The 26,713-nt window shown below is 48.3% G+C and overlaps 1 protein-coding gene across 1 annotated transcript in view; it reads right to left on the reverse strand.

The window, feature by feature from the left end:
* The window catches only part of LOC147616885 (uncharacterized), a 43,572-nt gene that overhangs the window by 6,897 nt on the left and 9,962 nt on the right, over positions 1–26,713 (reverse strand). Inside the window, exon 2 of the mRNA XM_086776528.1 lies at positions 9,557–9,661. Coding sequence (XP_086632654.1) covers positions 9,557–9,661 — 105 coding nt within the window. The remainder of the gene's footprint in view (positions 1–9,556; positions 9,662–26,713) is intronic.

Below are 26,713 nucleotides of genomic sequence, written 5' to 3' on the forward strand. Positions count from 1 at the left end.
GAATCCCTGTCCCCTGTCCAATCGGTAGCAAGGCTGTATCATACATGTGTCCAGTCCTGTACCTTCTGCCTGCATGTGACCTATCTCCTGGAGAAACCCAAATACATGTTTCCTCGAGAAACCTACGACCTGTTTCCACATGAAACCCTTAGGCCTGTTTCCCTTTGAAACTTCTGTCCTGTTTCCATACATCTAGTTACCTGTTCCCTCATGAAACATCTAGCAACATAGAGATGCCCATAACTGTAGGTCCCACTGTTCCTTTCTAGCAGGAAGAAAACAATCTGCTCCATGAGCACGCAGCCATGCGAGCTTGCATCTCTCCCATGCCAAGAAACATAACCAAAAGATCTGACTTGTAGACAGAAACCCAAGTACATTGCTGAATTTGCAGCCAAACAAAAACAGCCCATAAACAGTCTCAAAACAGTCCCGTTGCAAGGAGGATCAGCACCATGTGCACCTCTGCAGTCCATCCACGTGGAGTCCATGCCGACAGTCTCTGCGCCAGCTCTATCCGCCTCCAGCAGCCCTGTAACTGCCTGCGCATCTTTTCACCAGGAAGGGGGAGAGACCCACGCTCTGTTCAGTCCTGTGGCAGTTCGCCCTTTTTTAAGAGAGAGAGAAAGCAAAACTCTCTGTATCCCTGGGCGCCACCTGAACGCTTCTACTTCTCCCACAGTCCGCCTCTTTGCACAAGAGAGAGAGAGAGACATTCCACAGTCTGTCTGCCCGTGTGCGCCGCCTAGTGGCTGCTTGCCATGAGAAAAACCAGCCCCTCTGTGTGCCCCTCTGTGTGCCACGTAGGCTGCAATCCCTGGCTACAGCCCACGTACCTCCACATGCACCGTGTCCTATCCTTCAGCCGGCCTATCCCTGCAGACCAGCGTAGCCACATATTCCAGCCTGCCAGTATGCAAGAGAAAGAGAGAGGGAAAGCGAGCGCAGTCCATTACGCTTTCCTGCAGCCCGTCAATCCCCTTCCAAGGGAGAGGTAGAAGGTAGTGTATTCAGCCCGGTGCTTTTTCCCTGTAGCCCAGCAGTCGCCTCTGTGCAAAGAAGAAAACTGGCGTGTAAGAGCAGTCCTCCTCTTGCGGAAAGCGCACACACATCTTGAGATAGGCGCCCCTTTCTGCCTGCCAGCCCCTCTTTTTCCCAAAAAGCACACGTGGCCCCAAAATAGCATATGGGCCACGTTTTCTTTCATAAAAGGCATTAAAAATGATTTTAAAGGTTTTTAAAACCTTTTAAGTTAAAATCTCTTTGCCCCCCTTCACACTTGGGGTTGTCCACATATGGGCTCCCTTTTTGACTCCAACCTGATGCCATTCACACTGTCCACCATGTCCCCGTGCACACCTGCATCTTGTCCAAAGAAAAACACAGGGTCGTGACATACGCCCCTCTTGAAAAATGGCAAGCGTCCTCGATTGCACTCAATGGCACAGTAAAGCATCTTATGAGCAAAGACACCCCATATTGCAAAAACAATGGCCTTCCAATGCATCTGGGTGATAAAAACAATCATCCTGCACAATAAGCCACACTGTCCTCTTGCTTGTTCCTTCAGAACCTACAGCAAAAGTCTAAAACCAAATGGAAACACGTTAACTGTGTTAGCCAAAAACAAAACCATGCATCATTCTACACATGGTACACATATGCATGACACACATGCATTCGCAAACAATATGCTCCTCAAAATGCTCTACCTACTCCAAAGTAACAGTCTAAGGGCTGCTCGCAAGCCTTACGCCCATGGGCATCCCGCAGGACCCACGACTGATGGTACAACATGAGCATATGCAAGCACTCAATGCATCCAAACACTACATCCACTAAGTACTTTCCCACATATGTCTCATGGCCATCCCGCAGGAGTTACACCCAGTGGTGCATCCATGAACATAATAAAGCACTTGATGTATCATACCAACATACATGCAGCACTCAACACAATGCAGAGTATTTCCCAATGTATTCTCAATGGTACCAGGATCCAATGGCACCAGAATACAAAAATACCTCTACCTCAAAAAGTGTATGCATACATGCACAAATAGAGTTCGATCCATATTTCCATGAACCAAACCAACTCTAGGACTGCTCGCAAGACTTATGCCCTCCATAGAGTTATCCATAGTTGCAGTTATAGTTCCAGGTGCACGCGACTGTGAACCATACCCAACTTTTCCATCATCTCATGTGTCTAGAACACAAAATCATAGAAGTCCCATAAGCAGATGTACTGTCAGCCTCAGTACCTTCGGGTGAATACAAAGATGTCACCAAGCGACTCCTAGATAACAACTGAGCCTGTCTGTAACAAGGGAGCGGAGGTGCTACCCCCCTCTTGAGCATCAGGCAATGCTCCAGACCTATGCTCTGCTAAACCTGAATGAGCCGTAACAAGAGTCGACTCCAACTCATAGGCATCAAGATAAAGCTGCAACTCCTGAGGTGAATCTGCTAAGTCACCCTCCTCCATCCACTTCGCATCCATCAGTGAACCTCCTCCATCCACTTCGTATCCATCAGTGAACAGCTCTTGAACTTCACAGGATAGCGACGGGAAACCTTACCCTGTACCTTTCTTTCCTTATGTGCCAGTATATGCTCAGGAATAAGAACCTCGTCAAGTTCCTCCACTTCCATCTGAGCCTCATCTGATACATCCTCAGGCACCCAAAACCTGCTTGCACTCCACCCAAATGGTAAGCACAAGTCCTCGATGAAGCATAGTAGATCACCACAAAGAAACTGTCCTCCGAACCCATGAAGCCTCTATGAAGATACCACCGGTGACAAACTGTCGAAAGCCATAGCCTTCAACGCATCTCCTGCACCATAACACTTCAACTGCTTCTTGTTCCTGGCCGACTATTTCTTGTCCTTGGTGTCTTTTCTCCTGAGCTTCATCTTCAGCTCTTGCTCTTCACCTCATATAGGCAAAGACAAAATCCTCTACTGTGTCCTGCACTTCCTTTTCACTTTCCTCACGTTGAAGCTTTTGATGTGACTCTCATGAGACAACCACGAGCTCGCCCCCTTAGGAAAGTTGGCGATTGTCCCGACCAAAGCAACCACGGACTCGCCTCCTTGAGAAAGTCGACGATGTCCCGGCAACGGAACCTTGTAAACCGGCCTGATGGGCGGTGAAACAAACACTCGCACATAAAACACTTCAACACCATTGAGGACCTAGAAAAGGAAAACAAACAGGGGGAGCTAGAGTGCTCCTGCAAACAGTACACGAACACCGATTGGCCCCAAAACGCAATGGCGCCCCTTGCCGTATTTCTTTAATTGATTATAAGAGCTTTGATTACAATATAAGGCTGGGAACTCAGCCGTCACAGTAGAACCCTTGAAGCCTGCAAAGAACCTGCATCTGGCTTCTTGTCCACTCGGCATCCACAAACAAGTCCAGCCATTGTTCATATCAAAAGGCTCTCTCACATTGAGTCTGCATACAGAAGCTTTCTCCCATGATCAAGGCTGCCACAACCATCCATAGCCTCTCACACTATGAACAGCATCACACCCCGACACATCCAGTGCTTCTGCATCACAACACAAACTCCCAAACTGTCTCTCAAAAGAGAACTCGTATCACAGCACAGCATACCATACAGTCGACACACCTGTTCCAACCCTCTCTACCTTCCAAGGGTACTATCCATCTCTGTCATGGAATCCCTGTCCCCTGTCCAATCAGTAGCAAGGCTGTATCATACATGTGTCCAATCCTGTACCTTCTGCCTGCATGTGACCTACCTCCTGGAGAAACCCAAATACATGTTTCCTCGAGAAACCTACGACCTGTTTCCACATGAAACCCTTAGGCCTGTTTCCCTTTGAAACTTCTGTCCTGTTTCCATACATCTAGTTACCTGTTCCCTCATGAAACATCTGGCAACATAGAGATGCCCATAACTGTAGGTCCCACTGTTCCTTTCTAGCAGGAAGAAAACAATCTGCTCCATGAGCACGCAGCCATGCGAGCTTGCATCTCTCCCATGCCAAGAAACATAACCAAAAGATCTGTACTTGTAGACAGAAACCCAAGTACATTGCTGAATTTGCAGCCAAACAAAAAAAACAGCCCATAAACAGTCTCAAAACAGTCCCGTTGCAAGGAGGATCAGCACCATGTGCACCTCTGCAGTCCATCCACGTGGAGTCCATGCCGACAGTCTCTGCGCCAGCTCTATCCGCCTCCAGCAGCCCTGTAAACTGCCTGCGCATCTTTTCACCAGGAAGGGGGAGCGACCCACGCTCTGTTCAGTCCTGTGGCAGTTCGCCCTTTTTTAAGAGAGAGAGAAAGCAAAACTCTCTGTATCCCTGGGCGCCACCTGAACGCTTCTACTTCTCCCACAGTCCGCCTGTTTGCACAAGAGAGAGAGAGAGACATTCCACAGTCTGTCTGCCCGTGTGCGCCGCCTAGTGGCTGCTTGCCATGAGAAAAACCAGCCCCTCTGTGTGCCACGTAGGCTGCAATCCCTGGCTACGGCCCACGTACCTCCACATGCACCGTGCCCTATCCTTCAGCCGGCCTATCCCTGCAGACCAGCGTAGCCACATATTCCAGCCTGCCAGTATGCAAGAGAAAGAGAGAGGGAAAGCGAGCGCAGTCCATTACGCTTTCCTGCAGCCCGTCAATCCCCTTCCAAGGGAGAGGTAGAAGGTAGTGTATTCAGCCCGGTGCTTTTTCCGGGTAGCCCAGCAGTCGCCTCTGTGCAAAGAAGAAAACTGGCGTGTAAGAGCAGTCCTCCTCCTGCGGAAAGCACACACACATCTTGAGATAGGCGCCCCTTTCTGCCTGCCAGCCCCTCTTTTTCCCAAAAAGCACACGTGGCCCCAAAATAGCATATGGGCCACGTTTTCTTTCGTAAAAGGCATTAAAAATGATTTTAAAGGTTTTTAAAACCTTTTAAGTTAAAATCTCTTTGCCCCCCTTCACACTTGGGGTTGTCCACATATGGGCTCCCTTTTTGACTCCAACCTGATGCCATTCACACTGTCCACCATGTCCCCGTGCACACCTGCATCTTGTCCAGAGAAAAACACAGGGTCGTGACAGTCGGCCAGTGTCTGGATCAGCCAGGAGGCACGGAACATCCTCCCACACCTAGTAAAAATAGGGAATAATAGGGAAAAAATATGGAGAGTGGGGAAAAATAAGAAAACACCTAAATCGGGCGGGCACACCCACAACAAAGGCCCTGCTGTAAATATACAACAGGAGATGACTGCTAACACCCCCTCTCAGCTCCTAGATGTGGAACCAACCCCAGTGAGCTAGAGTGCCACCGGAGCAAAGTCTGAGATAGAGACTTCATGAAGAGGTCCACTGCACTGTCCATTGTCGAACAGAACTCTAGCAAGATGTCATCAGCAACGATCTTTTCACGAACAAAATGTCTCTCGATGACCATGGGTTCCTCCAGTGCAAACCCAATCCTGCCAAGTAACCTCTGCAACCTCACCACCTCGCAAGTAGCACCACGAGAAGCCCGGTACTCTGCCTCTGTCGACGACAAGGCAAAAGATGGCTGCCTCTTACTGCTCCATAAAACTGCTCCTGAGCCAAGGGAAAAACTATAGCTTGATGTTAAGGTCCTCGTGTCTAGCTCTCCTCCCTAATCTGAGTCACTCCGACCGTGGAGTCTGACTCCATCCACCATCAATCCCCCTCCTGTGTAAAAGAGTCCAAGATCCTTCGCATGCTGCAGAAACCACAAGATACGCAATCATGCCTCCCAAGGAGTCCTCTACAAACATGAGCTCAACAGCCTCATCAGGAAGCTCCCATCCAATCTGGTATGCATCAACCAAATCAATGAACCATTTTGCTTCCGAGTCAAGGAGGCATCATACTGCTCACAAGGATCAACACCTATTACGGTGGGATGCCAAGTCCTGGAAACCTGCTGAAGACCACTCAAGGCCTTCGGAAACCTGTAACCAACCCACTCTGAATCCGGAACCACAAAGCCTGGAGAATGTGTAACATCCACCTCCTTCTGCAAGTAATCAGCTACCACCTGCCTGGCTTTCCAATAGGTCCCCGTGGAAAGAACTTTCTCATTTACAGGAGTTTCTTTGTCCCGAACACAAGAACTATCATCATCTGTACTGGAAAGTTCCTGCCAACTGCTACCATCATCTGGCAAGCCATCCACCATCTGGTCCGGGAAAGCCTGCACCTGCAACATATCCACACTTCAATGGCCATTACCAAACTGCCACTCATCACAAAACTAAGGACTTGGGAGAGAGAGTGCTGAAAGTTTATAAACTCCATTCTCCACTCCGCCTTCCCAAACTACCTCGCCTGTTGCCTTGTCCCGGAGAGCAACAAAATGCTCATCAAACTCCACCCGTACGCCAGTCTTGCAAACCTGATGCACTGACAACAGATGAAAACCAAGAGATGGAACATACAACACCTGGGAGGAATGCTTCCCCCTCTACCATCGAGAACTATCTCCAACCTGCCCTCACTGTGAACTGGGATAGTGGATGTATCCCCAGTAAGAATGTGACCAAAATACCAGCACAGATCCTGTAAATCTGAACGAGAAGGAGTCATGTGCCTAGAAGCACCACTGTCTAGAATCTGCTCCCGAGTACCCATAGTGGAGAGTCCCCCAACCACCTCCCTACCCGAAGAAAATGAAACATCAGTGTCCATCACCTCTAGGTGCACAAAAGCTGGAGTCTTCACGGTTGCTGCTGAGGATTCTGCACCCTTCTCGGTGTTCCGCTTGGGACACTGCCTCCAATAGTGGCCTTTCTCGCGCCACATATTACAGGTCCTCTCTGCCTTCAATTTCTCACGGTCTGCGTCGCACATCTTCTCAGAAGACTTCTTCGATGAAGCCTTCCCTTTGCCCTTGTTGTTACGGCCTTTCGACTGTTGGCCAGTTAAGGCCTCCGAACCTCCGCCCTGTGGAGGTTCCAGTGGTAGACTCAGCACCATCACATGGGAGAAACTTGTTCCCATGGTCTTCGACCAGGAGGAAAGATTCAAAGAAGAGTAGAATGCTCAGTACTGAGAGGGCAACTGTGACAGCAACGTGATGGTCATATCCTCCGATGATATCTCTTTCCCAGCCTGAAGAACTTCCTGCTGAAGAGCCTGTAGCTTGTTGATGTGCTCCCGCATCGTCGATGACTTTGCAAGATTCATCACCCGCATCTGTACTTCCAAGGAAATCCTCTTCATGGGCGATACCCTGTTATAGAGAGAAGCCAAATGTTGCCATATACCTCTGGCCAGCGTCATATGCTTGATATGATTGATTACCTGCGGTGTGCAGTTGAGGAAGATGAAAGAACGGACCCTGGCATTGACACGATCCCATAATTGTGCATGTGCCTCGCGTTCCTTCCGAATCGAGGGTAACTCCCCTTCCTCTAACTCCGGCCGTGGAACCCCAACAACAATGAAATCAGCAAGGTCATAAGACTCCAGAACAGATTCCATCATTACCTTCCATATGCCGTAGTTATTCTCGTCCAACTAACGTGTCGGGATCTTCACATGCTTCTCAGCCATCTCAAGTGAATCTGCCATTGCGGGGATGTAACTGAAAAGGGTGGCTGGGTGGGTGGGTGGGAAAAAAGAAGAACTTAAACCTACAAGTGGCTGTCCACAAATCAGCCCGCCTTCCTCTTGCTTCTCCTCTTCCCAGACAGTCCAAAACACTCCACCAATCAGTAACAAAACAGCCCCCCTCTTGCTCACACAGTTCCCAAGATTTATCAAGAGCCTAGAGCTCTAATACCATGTCAGAATATGCAGTGGAGATGAAGACAAAATCTGAGAACACAAGAGCAAGTGCAGTGCAAAAAAATACAGCAATAGAGAAGGAGAGAGAGAGAGGCGTGTAACTCTACTATACACAAGAAAATCCCGAAGACTGAATACAACAAGTGGGGGCCATTTTATATGGTCCCACATGAGCAGTCAACTTACTCAAAAGACAGCCGACGGGACCAAAATGTCCACGACCAGCACATGTCCCCAGTCGACCGGCTTCTCAGAGTTGGCCAGCACACAGGACAAGTCGGGGACCAGTAGGGGCAGTAGGCCAGCATCCAAGACACCCAGACAAGCAGTCAGCCAGTGTTTGGATCAGCCAGGAGCCACGGAACATCCTCCCACACCTGGTAAAAATAGGAAAAAATAGGGAAAAAATATGGAGAGTGGGGAAAAATGAGAAAACACCTAAATCAGGCGGGCACACCCACAACAGAGGCCTTGGTGTAAATATACAAACAGGAGATGACTGCTAACAACATGGGCTGATTCTACAAAACCCTAACCCTTACTCTTAATTTCTAGCCTAACCCTAACCCTAATTGGTAGCCACATGACATATGCATCCAATGACTGAGGATAATGCTTGCAACAAATTATGATGTCTAGGCTACCCCTAACCCCTAATTTGTAGCTCCATGACACATGCATCCAATGACTGAGGATGATGTGTGTTACATAAAGTATTTTGTGTGAGCTAACCCTAACCCTAACCAGTGGCCTTACGTAACACTAACCCTGATTGGTAGCCACTTGACATGCAATGATTGGGGATGATGCATGAGACATGAAATCTAGAATACTACAATCTGTAAAAAAATCACCAACAAAAGCTGGAACACAATAGCTACCAGCATCCATCCCACCCCCCCCCCCCCGAAAAAAAAAAAAAAAAAACCTCTGAAGTCTAAATTCTTCTACTCAAAGATACAAGTGCTGCTGCACAATTAAGACCTGAAAATCTGCTGCACCTTTGCTGTGTTCTGGGTCTGAATTTGCCACTTCTCTCTGGCTGCCAATTTTGCTCCAGATGGGATGCCTGGCTGCTGAAATTAATAAATGCTCAAAAGAGGGAGAAATAAGCCTTTTATCTATGAGTGCTTATACAGGACCAGTAATACCAGTCAAATTTTGTCCTTTTTCCCATTTTCACTTGTAGATATCCCCCTTACACTCATTTTTAGGGCTGTGGAGGCACTTTTCCAGTTCTTTTGCTCCATATTGTCTCCTTTGGTTCCCAGCCTATTAATCTCATAGAACAATGCCAGGGACTTGGAACCCATCATAGGCCTACACCTAGTCTGCCATATGCATTCCTAAACCTTAGTGACTCTCGGTCCATATCACTTTATTAAGAAGGGCTCACAGAGGCCACCAACCCTCTGCTGAACTCTAAACTGACACTAATAGTTCCCCATTAGTATGACACATGCATCCTTGTTTGGGGATAATCATTGATGCTTGTGACAAATAGAAATCATGACCACAAAAGCAAAAACAATAAAGGAAAAGACAACGCTTGACATTTTCTCCTTTCCCATCTGATGAGAAGCATGGGCTCAGTAATACTGAACCATTCTCTATACATGACAATTTACACACCTGAGCCTAGTTTCCATATGCGAGAGAAAAGGGGGGGAGTGGGGGAGGAGCAAGAGATCAAACTCAATCCATGGCATCAAAAACAAATAATGTACCTCAAACATGTGTTAAAGAGCAAGAGAATACCAGCGTAAAACTTGTGATGACATGCTCCTGAGTTGTCACTGTATGAGGAAACGAAAGTGCAGCATACTTGCTTCCAGCAAAGGCCACCATAGAGTGAGTATTGTTCTGCATTCAGGAAAGGAAGAAAAAAAAATATTTCCCTGAAATTCTTCTCTGCAGACCAGCATTGATTTGCAAGCAAAAAAATGTCAGTAACTAAGTTAACAAACGGAGCAAAGGAAAAAATCAGTAATGTGTTTCACATGGAATCCGGATGAGGACTTCCCTTAACAGGAGGAATCACAATCAGTAATTAGATGAGTCATGTGGCATAAGGGTTTTCTGAAGATACAAGAAAATCTTCGAAGAGAAACTTTTTCGAGCGAATGAAAGCTATGCTTTTTCAAGACCAAAAAGTAAAAAATTGTTTTGCGCTTGAGCTAGAGTCCCCCCCCCCAAAAAAACAAAAAAACAAAACAAAACCCACACCTGCATTTGTGCGCCCCATCCCCTCACTTCAGCCTATGCCCCCAGCCTGCTCCCGCCAACCCTCCCCCACTGCCGCCTGGGCCTTGCCATCCGCCTCCATCAGCACCCCCTGCCTCCTCCAACCCCCCCCCCCTCTGCGATTCCTTCAGCCTCCGTCATCGTGCCACCTCCTCCTCCCCTTGAATGCCCCCTTCTTTCCGCCGCCTCTTCCTCCCCTTGACCCTGTGCTGTCCCCGCCCTGGCCTCTCCTATCATCCAACCCTCTGCCTCGCGACTTGCAGCTCCCACACCCTCTCCTTCCCTCTAGGTTCACGCACCTCCTGTGAAGGCAACGGCTTGTTTCCTTTTGTGGCATAGCGTTGCCACCTTTGGTCTTTTCCCTTAGGAGGACACCCTGGCAGATGCTCCGACAACCCCGACTGAGGCCGCCCCTCCCTACCCGTCTTTTTCTGGAGCGGACCTCCAACTCCTCACAGCGACCATCGCCTCCCTTGAGGCCTCCACATTGGTCTGTAAGCTAATTGGTAGTAGCTAGAGGGCACGTGGACAGCTCAAGGACCTTTTGCGGGCTAGCCTCAAAAGCGAGCCTACAAAGATCATTGATATTCATCCTCTAGGGCATGGATACTACGAGGTTGAGTTTGATTCACCTGTGGCATCAGACAGTCATGCAGCTCAGCCCCATCGCACTGCGTACGGCCCAAGCCTTCTTTGCGAGGTGGCAGCACGACTTCAACCCAGCATCCGACCCCCTGGCTAGCGTTTCAAGCTTTCCCATTACAGTTTGCTTTCCCGGCCTCAAGAAGGAATATTTTCCCCTTCTCCCAGTGATAGGTGGAGTGATCAGGAGAGTGATGGAAAACCCCCCCCCCCCCCCCCCCCCCCCGGGGGCGGCTTCAGTTCTAGCTTGGACGGCAAGGTTTCCCTCTCTTCACATCTACATAGCCTCTCTGGAGACAATTCCTCATGTCATATCGCTTATGAGCCTTCGTGGAGCTCCTATTTTGCAGAGAGTTGAGTACTCTGACCTCCCCGGATGGACAGTGCTTCATTTGTTGTCAAATGAGACGCCTTGCTAGAGCTTGTCCTCGCCGTCTTTCCAGGAGAGCGCCACCAGTGGTCCCCCCCCCTCCCCTTTCTTTCGTACAGCCCCCAGCACAACTCCTCACCACCAAGGGGGGCCATCCCCGTCACATCACAGGACCCAATGCCCGCCCCCCTTTCTAGAGACTGCTGCCTGGTCATGATGCCTCTGGAGTCTCCAGGCTTCCAAGTTCTCACTAGGCCCTTTGACCCTTCCTTAAGAGTCCTGGGCGGGCCCGGCCAGCCTCAGCACCCCCCCCCTGCCCCCCCTCCTCTTCCGCCTAACCCGACTTCTACCACGAATTTTGTAAGCCCAATGAGGCATGCAATGACATACTCAACCACGTGTCCAAGAGATAAAAATATAAAGAGGGGGGAGAGAGAAAAGGGAATGGGGATCTTGCACAGTACACATTGAGCGGGGAACAAGCCCCGCCCCCCTTTCAGGAATTTATTCAAGAACAATCCACGAGCACGTTGGCCAGGATCTATACAATCAATGAATACAAAACAAACAAATATGCCGATGTAGGATATCCAAGTCGATGTTGACGCACAAGATCTCTAATGTCGGTTTGTATATGCACGACTAAAATGCTAGAATGTTCAATGTGTGCAAACTTCACTTCTTACCTCTCTATCAAAAGATATCTCATATATATATATATATATATATATATATATATGATTTTAACATTGAAAAGTACTTAACGTTTTTTATGTACTTTATCGTTATCAACGTTATGTACCACATACTAAACTCGTACCATTTCGTACGTTTGGAACTACCTTGGGCTTTATCATCCCCAAGGTTGCTACTTGATGCTTGGCAGTCTTTGATTCTCTAGTCTTTTTTGATAAGCAATGCTACCATGTCCTCGAATGTCGTTGAAGCTAGGCACAATTTTTCGAGGGATGGTTGGAATCGAGTAAAATCTTGCATACGTTTTGTAACAACGGCCATTTTATCTTCATCATCAGGCTCACTCTTCAAGCTAGTGAGCTGTTGAACTAAAGAGAAAAACTTTACAAGATGGTCACTTAATTCTTCAATATTTTCCATCTTAAGATCATAAAATTTAGCCTTCAAAATCACTTTAGAATTAGTGATTTTCTTTCCAATTGTGCCCCAAGTAACTGTGCCGGGGGGACTCGGTCCATAGTTGTTTCTCGTACGCATACGAACCTGTTCGTACGTACGAGTCGTACGGTACGATACCGTACGATATCGTACGGTACGAGTTAGTTTTTTTTTCCCAAAAATTTTTTTCCTTGAAAAAAAAATTCCAAATGCTAAAAAAAAATAGAAACCCTGCTTTACGAAGATCCCAAATGCTCGCAATACTTCGCAACTTTCGTGTCCACTCAGTATTCCATATGGGGTTGTGGAGAGACCTAAAAAACCTGGCGAGGTAGACTGGTAGTGTACACTTGATTGGTAGGATGAGAGAATCTTGCTACATCACTTGGGGATCCCTGGTATAGGTAGGCTAGACAATTAGATTCTCAAGTTATGCACGAGGGAGAACATTTGGACATGGCCATTTTGATCTAGAGAGGAGTCCCTAAACTTATCACCCTAGATGCACTCCTCGTATTTGTGCAAGGACGGTCCCTTAGTCATAAACGTTACACAGGGAGACCTTTGGTATTGCATTACCCATCCAGATTCTTTTTTGGAGACAATCGAGAGATCCAACCGGGAGAGACACATATCCATGTACTGGTTTCTCAAGCACTGTAGCCTCCTCCCCTCCCAACCTTCCCTCACATTCAAGCTTGAAGCTCCATAGCTTGTAAGTGTAAAAAATAAAAACCATATTTTATCGTACGGTATCCGAAAATTTCATATTGTACCAAAAATTCCCGTACGGTATCGTATTTTCGTACCGTGACAACCATGACTCGGTCTATAGTGAAAATGTAGAGAATTCTCTTCCAAACCTGTTGAGCCTTTGGAAAATCCCAAAGGCAATGTCTTTGGGACTCTGAAGATGGCCACACCTTGAACAAAGTGCTGCCCTACCTCTGATGGCCAGCCAAGAACCAACTGCCAAGTTCCGATATACTAGCTGCCACAGAAAAAGAGCGATCTTTTGCAGCCGAAAACAATCCCACAATCTCTTCTAGAAATTTGAGAGAAATTGAAGAGGGAGGCCTTGAGACTGCTAGTGTCCCGTTGCTGCTGGAGTGCCCACAATCATAGGCATCTGAATTTTGTAGCCCAGTTGTGTGGTGTAAGCAAAGAAATGCCGGGTATTCGGAGTCTCTGTGTGTATCCATCGTATAGGTGTACCCGCTTGTGTCTGTGTGAACATCCCTTCTATTATAAAAGCATTGTACTCTTTGAAGCTTTGAACACATCAATCAACAAATTATTGAGTCGTGCAATCATTGTTCCTCTTTCTTTTCAGTTTGTTACATCTCTCACTCTCTCTCTCTACTACACACACCACCATGGACTTGTCTGATCCTCCATAGTGGCTAGCTCTGCTAACCTTAACTTACCCACAAATGGTATTAGAGCCATGTTCTCAGCCTGTTGTTCACTATGTGCCGAGAAACTGTTTGCTGTCGCCTGAGAGCCGTAAGTGGAGGGCGCACCATTTGTGCCTAGCCCATCGGCGGCTCCACCATTTTTTGGCGGTGCGAGTGCCGAGGGAACCGTCACGGCTGTTCCCCACTTCTTCAGCTGCCTCCACCTTGGCCTGCTCGCCATTGCATTTCCGTCCTATTTGTCCTTGCTGCAGAGAGGTTGCCGCCGCCAGTTCTCTGCCATCGCTTCTCTACCATGTTTTCCCTTGTTATAGAGAAGGGTTTCTTCAACACAAAGGTTCAACAGACAACCCTTTTCATCTCTCCCATCGACGCCCTCTAAAGCCCCTTGCCCCTCCTTTGCTCCAGCTCACTATGAGCTGACTTGTAGAGCCTTTTCTTGCCTGCTTCTAGCCTTTGCATAAACCTTCAAAATGGATCGGGGCCCTTCATCAAGCATCTATCTTATGGACAAGTTTTCAGGAATTGGGTTTCCGACATGGCAGACCGAGATGCAGTTACTCTTGATGCAGGAAGGAGTATGGGAGATTATCTGTGACGATGAGAGTGCTCCTCTGGCTAAGGGATTGGGTTTGAAAACTTGGAGGCAACTCATAGATCATGTCAACTTCAAATCGACGGCTAACAAAATCTGTAGGAAGCTAGAACGTATCACCGCCATGGAGCTTCCCATGGAGGGTATCAATGATTTTGAGCCAGATGCTCTAGATGGACTACATTGGGACGGGGTGAGGGTGTCCTTGATGGCGTTGCTACAACGAGCTCTCCAAATATGCCACTAAGCAATACGGCAGCAAATCTCCCATCTTTGGTAGGAACCGGGAGTTTAATGATTAGAAGAGGGACCTAGAATTGGAGAGAGATGGAGATTAGAGACGTGCACGGCAAGGCTCCGATCACATGCGGAAGAGCTACAAGGCCTTCCTGCGGATATGGCGGCACAGTCCTTTTCTCACTAACAGTGGTGGTGAGCCCACTTGGTATTATAGACCACTTATGAGGTCCCCCCCCCCTCTTACTCCCAATTGTTCTGCCTGCCATCCCTCCTCTTTTCTGCGAATTTCCCTCCTGCCCGCCATATCCCTCTTCTCTATGCATGAAACCGGCCTTCAGAAATCTGACGAGCAATGAAACAGACACTCGCACACAAAAGACTTCATCACCCATGGGAAGCTGGAAAAGAAAACAAACAGGGGGAGCTCGAGTGAACCTGCAAACAATACAAGGACACCGATTGGCCCCAAAACGCAGTGGCGCTTGCGGTATTTCTTTACTTGATCAAATATGAGTACAAAGTACAACTCATAGAATCCTCTACCAATAGAATCCCTTATAGCTTTCACCTAGGACTTCCAAATAAGAACTCTCGCTAATACAACAAAGCATTCCATACAGAAGGCGCACCTATAGAACACCTCCCTGCTTGAAAAGGTCTTCTCCATCTCAACCATGGATCCCACAAACCCTTTCCCAAACAGCAGTAGTGCTGAACCAAACCACATGTCCTCCCTATAGTCACAGCTTGCATGTAACCTCGAGAAAACTAGAACCTGTTCACATGAATCCAGAGACATGTTTTCCACATGAAACCAAAGACATGTATCTGATAAACCAAAGACCTGTATCCCATAAACCATAGGCATGTATCCTCGATACCAAAGTCCTGTTTCTTCATTAAACTTTATAAACAATAAAATCCCTTTTGTCCCCTTTCACACTTGGGCTGGCCACCATATATGGGTTTCCTTTTCATATCCAACTTGATGCCGTTCACACTGTCCAACCCGTGCCCGTGCCCACCTGCTTGTTGTCCAGAGGGAAAAACACAGGGTCGTAACAATGCATTTCCCTCTTGCCCGCCATTCACCACGCCCCCTCCTCTCTATTTGCCTGCCTTTTTGTTTGCCTCTCGCCATCTTCTCCCTTCTCCTATACAAATAAGCCCCTCCGCTTGCCTCTCCCACCTGCGTCAACACACACAATAAAATTTATTGTGTTCAAGTCGGCCGCCCACCCTTTGATTGGCATTATGGCTTTTGCCCCAATCATCCTCAAACTTCACAAACCGGGAGAACAATCCTTTTCTCTAAAGACGAGCTTACGAGTAGATTTAGATAAAGAAGTCAAGACCACACTCATTGGAAAGATTTTTGGGTCTCATCCTTCCTGCTCACAAGCTAGGGATTGGATCCTAGTGGCTATCATGTGCATCATAGATGCCATGGACATTCTCAGGGCTAGATCCAGAAGAGGCAAACAGATAAAGACCATGAACCAGTAGAAGATAGGTAGAACCAGAATGTAAGAACTTCAGGTGTAGCATCTGTGGTGGACATGGAGCAGGACAAGTGGGATCATAGAGGGAAGCAGACGACTGAAGCGCATGATCCAGATAAGGGCTGTCGGCTGCAGGGCAAAGGATGCTCACTGCCAGAAGAGCTGTCGGCTGACGTCAGCAGACAGGGAGCAACAAGCGCATCATGAACCAGGAGTATCACCAAGTCGGCTGCATGAAAAAGGATTAATGAATATATGAACTGGCCGACCAGCAGTTGGCCAGTTCCCCATGGATTTCAAGGGGCTATAAATAGCCCAAGTGCCCATCATTGTATTCATTCTCTCCCACTAGGGGATTGGATCATTAGAGGTCCCATAGGGGACAGATTTAGGTGTCATCACCTTTTATGTAAGGCAGCCCATGGTTGCAGATTCAGATACCTTTTTGTATCATAGAAGAATATACTGAATTTCCAGCACTTCTCTCTCTCTCTACTCTCTCTCTATATCTGCGTTTTTGCATCAGATGGTTTCCAAGAGTGTTTAGGGCTGAAAGAAGACTCTCAGAGCTTCCGCGTAGTGGCAAACCCCACAAAGCTAGCCTCGCACTTCACTCATGCATGCTTTCCTAGAAGAGGCTTCTTCCAATCTTTTTTCACTTCCACAGAGGCAACCTCGAAGACTCTTGAGAGCAGCCCGTTTCCTCTTGGCCCAAGGAAATTGTGTGCTAGAACTTCGACCCAATGATATAGGACCGCGACTTTTGTCCCATCTTCCTCAAGTTCCCTAGGCTCCCACCGATCTATTGGAAGTTTTTGGCTTCCATAGAGTCAGCCTTTGGATAGGTTCTAGAAGTCCCCTTCTATGGCTCTAGCAGTCAAGGCCAAAGTTGATGGGGTACTGTAACAGTCAAGGCCAAAGTTGATGGGGTACTGTAACATGCGGAAGCTTGGTGGTCGAATCGGTAACTTCAATGCTCATGTCACGTGCATCCCGCACTTGGATGCAACGTAGACATATCTGTACAGAAGGTGCAGGACCTAGGATGGTGAACTGGTCCCATGTGAGCTCAGTCTGGGACAAGTCAGCCAGGGATGCATCTCAGTTGTCCAAGGTCAGGTGTGCATTGTCCTACACCGGAGTCTAAGGTCAGGTGTGCACTGTCCTACACATGAAACAATGCCAGTCCGTGCTGTGAGTCTCCCTCTGGAATGATGTCAGTGATTCTGTGTATCTGGTATGGTACCGGATGCCAGCTCACTAAGTAGTTAGTTAGGTTTGCGTTTAGAACAAGGGGCTAGCCCATAGGGCTACCCCGGGTCTTTGTGTGGGTATGGGGATAGTGTGGAACCACCCCCATGAGGGCCAGGAAGGCCCTGGCTGAACCCACCAGCCATGGAGGGGCTGTGGGACAGCCCTAGGGGCAAGCTAAAGGCAGATTTCAGGAGATACAGCCTTTGTATGGCTGTAGGGCAGGTATGGCGCAGCCCATACAAGCTGCCCAGCCCTCATGAGGTTTGCAAAAGCACTGTCCAGCCATCCAGAAGCAGGCGCATGATGCCCAGCCAGTTAGGAAAAAACGCAGCATTTTATGTGATTTATTTCAGCATTAAATGCTGAAAACTGAGTCGTGGGAGTATTTTATGCTGGCCGCCTGAGTTAGAACTGGCCGACTGCTCTAGATGGAGTAGTATAAATAGGAGAGTCCATAATCCCAATTGTTCATCTCATTTCTCACCAAGAGCTCAAGCATAAAGAGGCTAGACAAGCCAAGAAGGTGCTAAGCAAAGGGGTGAAGGACTGCGGGTCAAGGGTAGGGAATTTCCAGCCAAGAAAGGTCAAGGATTTCTGTATTTTCTTTCAGATTTACATCATTCTAATAAAGCAAATACACCATCCGTGGTGGGGGCCCTACAGAGGGTATTTGGGACCCAATACTTTGTCCTCTCTCTCTCTCTCTCTCTCTCTCTCTCTCTCTCTCTCTCTCTCACAGAGATAGCCCTGTCTCATGGCGGCACTTCAGAGAGCCCCGGACCCCGACACCTATTGCAGACCCACAGACATGGCACACATATGCAGAGGGCCTATACCATGCCCCACAGCAGCCACCTATACCTCAGCCACAGGAGCCTCGACCTACCACAGCTAGCTTCTTTACCCACTCGATGGTACAAGAAGCTATCCGCCGCCTACAGGGCCGCCGACCATATGGGCTTGCAGGGTGAGCATCTCATATATGCAGTAGATTCTTTAGCTCCTTTTCTTGCACACCTGTTTAACAGGGCACTAGCAGAGGGTTTGCCTGCGGAGTGGACGATGCACACCATTGTGCCGATTCACAAAACAGGGGATATGCTCGATCCGAGCAACTACAGGACGGTTATGGTTGGCCACGTGCTTGCCAAACTCTATGGTGCAGTGCTGGAGCAAGATCTTAGCTTATATGCGGAGGAGCAGGTTTACGCTCATCAGGGCAGGCAGGCTTCAGGAGAGCTTTCTCTACCACTGACCATGTATTCACTTTGAGATGTATGATTGATCAGGCCAGAGTGAGGAAGAGAAAGCTCTATTGTGCTGCTTTGTGGATTTCCGCAAGGCATTTGACACAGTACCACGAGAGAGGCTCTTTCAGCGCCTGCACTCTCTTGGCATACCAACAGATATGACATGGGGCATCTATGCATTATATGAGCAGGTTTTTGGGCGAGTCAGATGTCCAGGAGGTATGTCCGAGACTATTGCTAGCACCATTGGTGTGAAGCAAGGATGCCCACTTTCCCCCACGCTATTTGGGTTATACATTGATGAGGTGGCTGACTTCATTACACGGGGAGGCGGAGATGGAGTTGATTTAGCAGGTACCTCAGTACATATTATGCTCTATGCTGATGATATTGTATTAGTGTCTGAGTCTCCAGGTGGTCTACAGCAGCATCTACATGCACTCGATGATTTCTGCACACAGAGGGGTCTTACTGTGAACCTTGGGAAAACCAAGGTTATGGTCTTTCATACATTGAGACAGGGCAGGAGTCAGCTGACATTCACTCTCGCAGGATGCCAGGTGGAGGTGGTGACATCATACGTGTACCTAGGGGTTACCTTCTCTGCAGCAGCCACACGCGTCACCATGGGTTCAACAGCCAGAGCTAGATTGACACGGGGATATGCAGCATTGGCTATGCTAGAGAGACAGTGCAACCAGGCGCATTTTCAGGAGCCCCGGACGAAGGGGTGGCTATTTGACACATTAGTCACACCGGCATTGATGTATGGAGCAGCGGTATGGGCGCCAGGCCTTGCTACCCATTGGTGGACACAGATAGAGAGACCACAGGCCCTCGTGATGGCACGCATGATACGCAGCAAACCGTCAGTACCTCATGACATTATCCGAGCAGAGTTTGATGCGCCTCCTATGATGGTAGAGGCCATATTTCAGACTATATGCCTGCTAGACAGATTCAGAGAGATGCCATAGGACAGATTGTCATACAGAGCTTTAGAGGCATCTAGACAGCTGACTGAGGCAGGAGACAGAGGATCATGGTATGCACAAGTCACACATTGGTTCTCACAGCATGGCCTTGACATGGATCATCTACCACCATTCCAGTATGACAGGGATGCACCACATATCCGTCTCTCTCATAGTGAGAGGAACAGAGTATTGAGACAGGATCTATGGCAGCTCTATACACGAGAGACATGGATATCGCCTACACAGCCTCTTCCACCGAAGATGCTATACTACAGAGATCACTTCATGAGTATCACTGATGATGGATTTATAGAGAGGCCTAGATACATGGAGGGCTTTTTACCACACGGCTCCCGAGTGGCTATTGGTCAGCTCAAAGTTTCATCACACCGATTGGAGATTGAGACTGGCAGAGCAGCACGGATCCCCCGAGAGGAGAGGGTATGCAGATTGTGCAGAGAGGAGGTGGAGAGTGAGGAGCATTATGTATGCAAATGCAGAGCATATACAGCCATGAGAGAGAGAGATCCCATTTTATTCAGAGAGCCACATTCCCTACGCCAGATCTTTGAGGCAGCAGACCAACGCATACTGGGGAGATACATTCTAGACATACAGCGCCACAGAGAGACATTATTACAGGCTCAGACAGCTCCAGAGGGGGGGCGACAGACACAGATTACTACATTTTTTTAGAGATCCATCCCCCTCCCAGCCCCTACACGGCAGGGAATTACTCTCCAGAGAGCAGAGACACTTAGAGCCCGCAGGAGACAGAGGACACCTGGCTTTCGGACACCACGCCTATACCAGAGAGAGATGATAGAGATCAGAGCTCAGTTTCACAGAGAGGGTGCGGAGCGACTGGCTCGCTTCAGAGCACACCCAGGCATGTTCTTCAGGGAGCTGTGGACACCCCCTTCACTGATGTATACCATTTTATACCCCCAGTATGGTACAGGATGGAGCTGGCTAGGTTGCATATCATGATTGTATACTCCATGCATGTAGCTTTGCATTCTCCTAGTAGTAGAGCTCCATCCCCTGCACACCCACATTCAGCTTTTTTTTTGTTCAGTACTTTTTCATTTTGTTGGGATGACAGAGGATACCCCATACAGGTACTCCGATTTGTCTCAGAGGCCGAGTTCGGTCTTTTGGAAGACGTTAATAAAATCTTTCTTTCTTTCTTTCTTTCTTTCTCTCTCTCTCTCTCTCTCTCTCTCTCTCTCTCTCTCTCTCTCTATTTTCTGCACATCTTCATTCAGTTTGTGCGTTAATTCCTTCGCGAAAAGAGTGCTGATTTCTGAGCATTGAAGTTACCGATTCTTCTCCGAAGCTTCCGCATGTTACAGTGGTATCAGTGCCTACTTCAAGTGCAAAGATTCAGCAAAGAAACCAAAAAATTTTCTCGCTCGTATGATTGGTTTTTAGACGCCGGTGGACTACCCCTTTCGGAGTGACTCCTGTCCCTCGAAGGACAGTTGGTTTTCAGCCTCTGGAAGCCTCCGGACGTCTCCCACACAGATAGTGGATGGTCAGATTGCGTTCCGGAAAGGAAGTGCATTTTCCTGCTCTGGCGAGCTTCGACGACGAGAGAGACCAAGAACCATGGGACCAGAGTGCACCAAGCTTGAGTGTTACAAACATGTTCCAACAGATGATGCGAGCAATCGCAGAACAGACAACCAAGTTGGATGAGCAGAAGGTGCAGATCTTGGCTCTGGAAGAGCGTACCCGTTCTCCAGCGTCGTGTTTTCCATCTCCTCCTCCTCCCTCCTTCCGTATCCCAAATCCCAAATCCTCGACACAGGGACCCTCTCGCGGGGTCACAGCTGCAGCCGAGCTCTTTGCTTGAGTTGCAGATGCGTGCATTGGAGATCCGACAACGAGAAGACGAAGCCATGCGACGCGTGGAACACGAGCATTACCTCAGAGCTTTGGACGCCAGATTGACACCGGCGGCGCCCGCAAATCATTTTCCCAAGAAAATGAACTTTAGTAAGTATAATGGTAAACTCGACCCCACAACTCTTTATTCATGGTTGCATCAATTTGAAGCTTACTTTGCCGCAGTTAGAAAGACAGATACAGACAAAGTGATCTTAGCCAGTTGGTACTTGGAAGGTGAGGCCATTCCTTGGACTCAGTGGGCTCATGCCCACACAAAAGTAGGTATGCCAGCTTATGTGTGGGACGAGTTTGTCCGCGACCTTAAGCAGCGGTTTCTACCGCCCCACTACCTTGAGCGACTCGAAGACTCGAAGACGAGTTCAGGGAAGCACGTCAGAACGCGCAACCAGTCCTTCAGTTTGCCAATAGAAATTCGACTTTATGTCTGCAATTAGGCTTATCTGATATACGGACAAGAAAGGGCAGTTTTTGTATGGCCTTGACACGCAAATCCAATGGGAGGTACGTATGTTTAGGCCAGCCACCTTTGAAGACGCACTCTCGCTTGCGCAGAGTGCAGAAATAAAACATAATGGTGGCAAGCCCAAGACTGCCCAGCCGGCTTCTCCCAGGGCTACCGCCTCGGGGGACAAAGGCCAAAACCAAACGGGGTCTTCCCCAGGACAGAGCCCGAGAGCCTCTGGCTCCAAGAACTCGAACATTGCGTCTAAGCTTACTCTAGACCAGAAAGCGGAGGCAAGCAAGACAGGTGGAAAGTTGAGTGCTGAGGAGCTTTCTCAGTACAAGGAGGAGGGTAGATGTTTCTTTTGTCATACAAAAGGACATACTTCTCGGGATTGTCCTAAGAAGCCTCCAAAGCCCGCCGCCGCTGCCTCCACAGCTTCCGTGGTGAGCTCAGCTCCCACACAGACCCCAGCGGCTACCCCAAGTTCTTCAAACCCCGGTGCTTCAGTGTTAGAAGTCATCTCCTATCTTAATCAAACACCAGGGCCTCTATTGTGGGTGTGGTCGCCCCGTATAGATGTTTTATCATTTTTCCTCACTCCCCGTATTTTTCCCCAATTTTTTCCATTTATTCCATGGTGTGGGTGGATGCCACAAGCTGGCACGAGCCCCTGATGCTAGCCGGCTGCACTCTTGTGTACCTGGAGCTGGCCGACTTGATCAGGAGGGATCGTGGTGTTTTTTCTCTGCTGGCCGACTGGTTGTGCCCAGTCGTGAAGGGCTGGTGGGACACTATGCGCTGGTCGACTGCACTCATGGGGCCATATAAATAGGCCCCATAATTCCCATATTGTATTCATTCAGTTTTCTCGAGATCTTGTGTATAGAGAAGAGTTTACACGCCTATCTCTCTGTCTTTCTTGTGCTGTCTATTTTCTGCACTCTACTTGCTCTTGTGGTCTCAAGTTTGGTTATCATTCCCGCTTCGTATTTTGACATTCACTTGGAGCAATTATTAGCCGGGAGCTCGAAGATAAGCAGAAGGGTGCCCATGACCAGGAGTATGAGCGCAACGAATTGCTCAAGTCCTTTGGCTACATAGGTGGCCAGAGAGTCGTCGTCTTATTTGACAGCGGCAGCACGGAGAATGTGGTCACGGAACAGGCCGCTAGGTGTGCCCGTTTCGATCTGACTTCGGTGGACAAACAGGTTGAGGGTTTTAGCACAGGCATGACAATGAGCGTCAAGTATGAAGCTCTAGGTGCTAAGTTAGTGATTCAAGGCATAGAATTTGTGCGTGATTTTATGGTTGCCCCTCTTGTAGGAGCAGACATAATTTTGGGTATTCAGTGGTTTCACAAGTTTCTTCCAGATGTCAAGTGGGACAAGCACACGTTCCAGATCAATCGAAATGTGTCAAACGCCCCAGTGACCATTAAGTGTGATCCAGGAATTCCGAACTTTCCGCTCATAAGCCACTTGTTGCAGGCTAAGCGAGCAGTCAAGAAAGGCGCACAGTGTGTGATGATTTACATCCAGACAGCCCAGACGGTGGCCAGTGCTTCCGAGAAGGACTCGGTTCTCCATGAAAAGTTCCAAAAGATATTTCTTCGGGACAGCCTCCCTCCCCAGCTCCCTCCGTCCAGACCAGAGGACCACAAGAATACCTCCTCCCAGGCTCGGAACCCCCGAGCAAGTTATCTAAAGAGTGGGTACCACCAAGTGCGGATTGTCGAGGGGGACATCCCCAAGACAGCCTTCCGTACGGAACGGGCCCACTATGAATTTATAGTCATGCCATTTGGCTTGACAAACGCCCCAACTACATTTAACCGCATGATGATGCGTGTTTTCCGGGATTTGATTGGAAAGTGTGTTCATATTTCTGGATGACATATTGGTATTTTCAGCTACAGTTGAGCAGCATGACATTGATGTGGAGAAAGTCCTTAAGTTGCTGGAAAGCAACGAGCTCTACGTCAATGAAAAGAAGTTGGAATTTTATCTGTTCCAGGTGCATTACTTGGGATACATAATTAGTGCTAAAGGCATTCGACTTGATCTAGCTAAAGTGGCCGAGATTGTCAACTGGGAAGTACCTCTGACAGCCTATGACATCAGATCATTTGTGGGTATATGCCAGGCATATTCCACCCACATCGACAAGTTTTCTGACCTCTCGGCATATCTCACCGATCTGCTAAAGGGAGTGAAGACAAGAAGGCAAAAGATTCGAATGACTCTACGAACGTTAGAGGCATTCAAGAACCTCAAGGTGGCTTTATCAGAAGCGCCTTGTTTAGCACTTGCCTCGTAGGACGAACCATTTCAGGTGATCACCGATGCGAGTAACATCGCAATTGGAGGTGTATTGCAACGGAATGGTCATCCAGTAGCTTACATGTCTCGTAAGTTACTCCCCACAGAGAAAAACTAGTCAGTCTACGATCGTGAACTCCTAGCAATTATACAAGCCTTGAAACATTGGAAACATTTTCTGTATGGCCGTGACTTTGAGGTTCGCACTGACCATCAGGCATTACGCTGGATTCAGACAATGCCGGAGTGATCGACAACACCACTGGAGTCAGATATTCCAGCAATTCGGTGGTATGATTGAGTACCTTCCAGGAAAGGCCAATCCAGTGGCCGATGCATTGAGCAGGCAGGGACGACTACGATTCAAACCACTAGACTCGATCTTGTTGGTACAGGACTAGATGACATGAAGCACACGTACGCGGATTCCAAGGAATTCGGTACACAGTGAGAACAGGCATTGGATGCCACAGGACCATGCCACTTTTTGATACGCGATGGTTGGCTTTTCTACAAAGGCCGACTGTGTGTCATGAAGTCGTTCAGGGCAACTCTTCTCCATGATATCCATGACGCCATTACAGGTGGTCATAGGGGCATGAATTCGACTTTGGAGAAATTGGAATGGCAATAAGATAGGGTTGTTACAGCCCTTGCCAATTCCTGAGGGTCCTTTCCAAGACATTTCCATGGACTTTGTCACGAATCTGCCTCCCAGTCCGAGTAAGCGTAATACGCAGTGCTTAACTATTGTGATCGTCCATCTGGAGCATGTGTCCTAAGAACCAAGTGGAAACTTGGGCATACCATGCTCCAATGCCACCCTCAAGTGCGAGTTGTCGTGAGGACTCCATGGCAAGCCTCGGGTATCTGTGACCATGCTGATGCGGTGGAGATAGGTAATTGTTTGAAAAAGTGTCCACCACCATCGAGACTACAGGGTTCTGTCTAAATGATTGCATGTGGGACCAATGGTTTGCTGCGAATCATGCGAGAGAACATCATGCGGGCCTCTCCACATGCTACCAATCCTTCTCTGGTAGATCTAGTCCCCAGAAAGGTGCTCCATACATCAAGGCTAGTGTGACAAGGGTATCGAAGAGCTAACCCTTAATCCTGTGCTATTGGAAATGAGCCTAGAAGCATTGTTGGGACCAAAGCTGCCTATCCTCGTGTCACTCTAGTGTGTACCGATGTGATCATGATAAAGCGGGGGCGATAGATTTAGCAAATTTGTTATGCTTATTCCTTGCAGGGCCAATGTGACCGCCGAGGATGTTGCCCAGTTGTTCATTCGGCATTGGTACCCGATTGGCGGGATTCCTAGGACCATAGTGTCAGACCGAGACGCCAAGTTTACCAGTCATTTTTGGAGGGCATTGTTTGATAACTTTGGTACTAAGTTGAATTTTTCCAGTGCATTCCACCCACAGACGGACGACCAGACAGAGATATACAACCAGTTGGCCTTTGATGTGCTGAAGTGTTATGTCCACGATCAGTAAGGTAAGTGGGAATCTTATTTGCCTTTAGTTCAAGCTGTTTTGAATGATTCGTTTTCTTCAACTATTGGCAGGACTCCATATGAGGCAACGTTTGGAAGACCTTTCCAGTCGTTGTTGACCAGGACTTCGTCTTCAGTACCAGAGGCGAACAGAGTGACGGAGTCTTACCAGGAGATTTTAGAGTTAGTAAAAGACAGATTAGCTAAAGCGCAAGAGGCCTACATTCGACAGGCCAATAAAGACCGAAGGGATATGAAGTTTTCAGAAGGGGATTGGATTTATCTTCGGATTATGAAGCAAACATTGAAACAGGTGGGCAAGCGATGCCCAAAGTTGTCTTTCACGAGCTTTGGACCTTTTCCCATCAGGAAAAAGATTAATGAGATGTCTATGCAGTTAAAGCTACCTCCGAGTTGGACTATGCACGATGTGTTTCACGTCAGTTGGTTAAAGCCATATGCAGGTCCTATCCCTTCAGAAGTCAAAGACGAAGCGGAACCAGATATTGTTGATGAAGCAGAAGTTATGGTTCCAGAACAGATCCTTCTGCACCGTTTCAAGCATGGCTCATGCCGAAGACTAAGACAGTTCCTCACGAAGTTTCAGGACCGAGGGACCCACGAAGCGGTATGGCTCGACAAAGAGTTTTTCGAAGACTATCCGACGTTATTGACGGATTATTTGGAGACTATGTAGCTTCCGTCAAGTTAAGCAGAAGGGGATGTCACGTGCATCCCGCACTTGGATGCCACGTAAACATATCTGTACAGAAGGTGCAGGACCTAGGATGGTGAACTGGTCCCATGAGAGCCCAGTCCGGGACGAGTCAGCCAGGGATCCATCTCAGTTGTCCGAGGTCAGGTGTGCATTGTCCTGCACAGGAGTCTAAGGTCAGGTGTGCACTGTCCTACACATGAAACAGTGCCAGTCCGCGCTGAGTCTCCCTCTGGAATGATGTCAGTGATTCTGTGTATCTGGTATGGTACCGGATGCCAGATCACTAAGTAGTTAGTTAGGGTTTGCGTTTAGAACAAGGGGCCAGCCCATAGGGCTACCCCGGGTCTTTGTGTGGGCATGGGGATAGTGTGGAACCACGCCCATGAGGGCCAG

The sequence above is a fragment of the Cibotium barometz genome, chromosome 37 (genome assembly GCF_041138505.1).
Source record: "Cibotium barometz isolate CiBa-2024 chromosome 37, ASM4113850v1, whole genome shotgun sequence".
Lineage (NCBI taxonomy): Eukaryota > Viridiplantae > Streptophyta > Polypodiopsida > Cyatheales > Cibotiaceae > Cibotium > Cibotium barometz.